The sequence below is a fragment of the Vitis vinifera genome, chromosome 7 (genome assembly GCF_030704535.1).
Source record: "Vitis vinifera cultivar Pinot Noir 40024 chromosome 7, ASM3070453v1".
Taxonomy (NCBI): domain Eukaryota; kingdom Viridiplantae; phylum Streptophyta; class Magnoliopsida; order Vitales; family Vitaceae; genus Vitis; species Vitis vinifera.
Window position 1 is genome coordinate 15,663,810 of NC_081811.1, and position 2,972 is coordinate 15,666,781.

Sequence of the window (2,972 nt, forward strand, 5' to 3'; positions counted from 1 at the left end):
AAATTTCTTTCTTTCTTTCTTTCTTTTTTTTTTAAAAAAAAATTGAAATTCTTTATTTTAGTGGATAAATATATGAGTATAAATTATTTTTGGAGTTGTAACCCAAAACCATTAGTATTGGAATTTTTGATGGTTAGTTTTTGTTGCACCATAAGTAGTTGAATTTTGAAAAAAATAAAAAATTCTAATATAAAAAATTATGATTTATTTAAGAAAATTAATTTTGTCACAAACTTTATGAGATATGATGCAAGAATTCTGATTGCATGTGACAAATTTGAGTTTTGGGCTTTGAAATTTTGTGAATTTATTTTAGATTCATTTCTCATCCAAAATTAATTGATTTTTATGCCATTAATTTTATTTTTGAGTAATACATAAAAAAAAAAAATTTAGATCTAAATTTTCTTCATAAATGAGAGAAAAAATAATAGATATTTTAATTATATTATGTTGTTCCTTAATGATGACGTCACTAATTTATGGTAATTATTCTTTTTATTTATAAATTTAAAGTGGGTTGATTTTATTTTTTATTTATTTATTTATTTTGTAAGACTTATCCCAAATTCTTAGAATTAAATTTAGTTGTTTTTTTTTTTAATATGAAAAATTGAGTTGAGTATGACAAAATTAAAGATTGAAAAGACAAAAAAGAAAAAGATCGAATTTTCATTGAGAAAAAGTAAAAAATATTCATCTTTTTTCTTAAGACAATTAATATACCTTTATAAAAAAAAAATTAAAAGACAAACAACTTAAAAATATTTGAACTCTTGAAAAGTAACTTGCATTTTGTCCGATGAAAGTTGGTTCAAATATTTGGGTGTAGGCGAAAATGTTATAATTTGGCCGAAATCTATCTAGATTTAGCTTATTAAAACTCAACATACTGAGATGAAAAATCATAACAATTATGTAAACTCAACGTATGGGAAAAATTTGAATCCAAACATCTTTTAAGGGATGGTATTGGATCTTCAAGAGCTTCTCACTTCTCCCAAGAAGTTCAATACATGAGAATAAATTGAATGAAAAAGTGTGCAACTAATCAAAGGCAGAAACAAGAAGCTAATCAATTATCATTACTTAATATATATAGGAATTCGAACACAATATAATTGTTTCATCAATGTCTTTAATTAAGAATCTTCAGTTTCCTGCGGAAATGGCAGCTGATGTACGAAATGCAATTACTGAGTGCACTCTTTGGGACGCACAGCAAACCTATTGGTATCAGAACAATAGTCATAGTTCATGTACTTGTTTCTCACATTCTCATGTGCCTTTTGTTGAGTGGAGTCTAGTTTCCAAAATTTCTTTTGATTCCACCACAAGTTAGAAGAGTGACAGTTGGAGTAGTCAGAAGGGCAACCATCGATCCTGAATCCTTGGAAGTGGGTTCTGAATGGTGCGCAGCTCCAATTAGTCTTTGTTTGGCCTCCATCTGTTGCCCAACTTTCTCCATTCCACAAGCTTCCTTCAATCTGCATTGGCTGTGATGGGTAGTCTACTCCAATATTTGAGTTGTTCTTGAACACTCTAATGGGGATATCATCCACATAAAATCTGATATTTTGAAAATGAGTAATTAAAACAAATGAACGTACGTACGAGACAGATTGAAAAGCATATGAGAAAGAGATATTGGTGTATGCTTACACAATCTGGTGTTGGTTCCAAAGAATTTTATAAGAATGGAAGTCTGCAGTGGGATCGAACCAGAGAAGAATCCTTTGTTCTCTATCTCCTTGCCCATTGGAGAATACGTTAGTTTGTAGTGTGTAAGGCTTCCCTTCTTTGTTTCCCAAGAACTCGAAATCTAGCTCATCATGGTTTTTGGTGTGTGAAGTCAACTGCCATTCATTATATCACCTTGAATCAGAGATGTACGCAAGAAGAACATGTGGGAAAGGAAAAGAAAATGGCATGCATGGAAAGCAAACATTCTCTTCAACCAAACAACTGGGCTTTTTTTCTTCTCTCTCTCTCTCTCTATTTTGGATCATGCATGTAAGATAAAGCATGGAAAGAAAGGACATATTGTCTTTACATAGTAAGCTGTAACAACTCCAGCAGAGTCCTTGGGTGGTAGTTTTATCCTCATATGAAAGAATCCAGAACCATAGCTTTGCTTGGATGCAAACCCAGCCCCTGCAGTGCAGAAAAATAAAACATGCATAATGAGAAGAAGAAGAAGAAGAAGAAGAAGAAGAAGAAGAAGAAGAATGAAACCTGAGGATTGGTCCAATGAGAGCTGAACTAGTCTTCCTTGGTTTAAAGACAAGACATGGTCATTTCCCCATGTAATTCTGTAGCTTTGATCAAAGGTAATGTCACTCATTTTTGTACCAACCACTGCACCAAGTAGGAGAAATGCCAGCAGCAGCGCTAGCAGAGAAGCCATATGTCAAATATTATAAGGAAAAAAAAAATTAAACCTTGATGTTTTTGGTGCTTTGCAAATGCATATACTGATTTCCATTGATGAATTGGACGTTGAGTTTATATAGAAATGCTGGACGTCAGCTTCCAAAAATAAGGAAATTAAAAGCGAGAAAAAGGAGTTGTAAGCTTCTGTCTTTAATCAATGGCCAGCTGCCTTCCCCACACGCTATCAACTTCTCCATGCTATCTCCATAACAAACCGCTATCATAATTTCCCTTTTTGCAATCTCCAACTCCAGAAGCAATGATTTCCTGTTTGAACTTTTTCATTCACCTTAGTTTTAACTTTTAGTGCATGTCACGAGCTGTGTCTGGGACACGGTCGAGGTCTGATACCATTTTTAAGTCTTCTAAACCTAGTTAAGTTGTTCATGTTCTTTTTAAAGAAAAAAAAAAAAAAAAGGGAGAAACATGTGATCTTTTATTTTTCAAGAGCAATACAAGAAACAAATTTTTGAACCAGTTTGAGGTAGGTATAAGTGGGTGTTTGTTTTTTTTGCCCCAAATAGAAAAAACCAAATTGA

General features: G+C 32.3%; 1 protein-coding gene across 1 annotated transcript; it reads right to left on the minus strand.

Annotated features, from left to right (window-relative positions):
• Positions 1-1,060: 1,060 nt before the first annotated feature.
• Positions 1,061-2,489, minus strand: LOC100855249 (putative xyloglucan endotransglucosylase/hydrolase protein 1). Its single transcript, XM_003632406.4, has 4 exons — positions 2,236-2,489; positions 2,054-2,154; positions 1,663-1,856; positions 1,061-1,569 (listed from the first exon to the last, which is right to left on the minus strand). The coding sequence occupies exons 1-4, from the start codon at positions 2,405-2,407 to the stop codon at positions 1,194-1,196; spliced, it is 843 nt and encodes a 280-aa protein (XP_003632454.1). The 5' UTR covers positions 2,408-2,489; the 3' UTR covers positions 1,061-1,193.
• Between the last annotated feature and the right edge of the window lie 483 nt (positions 2,490-2,972).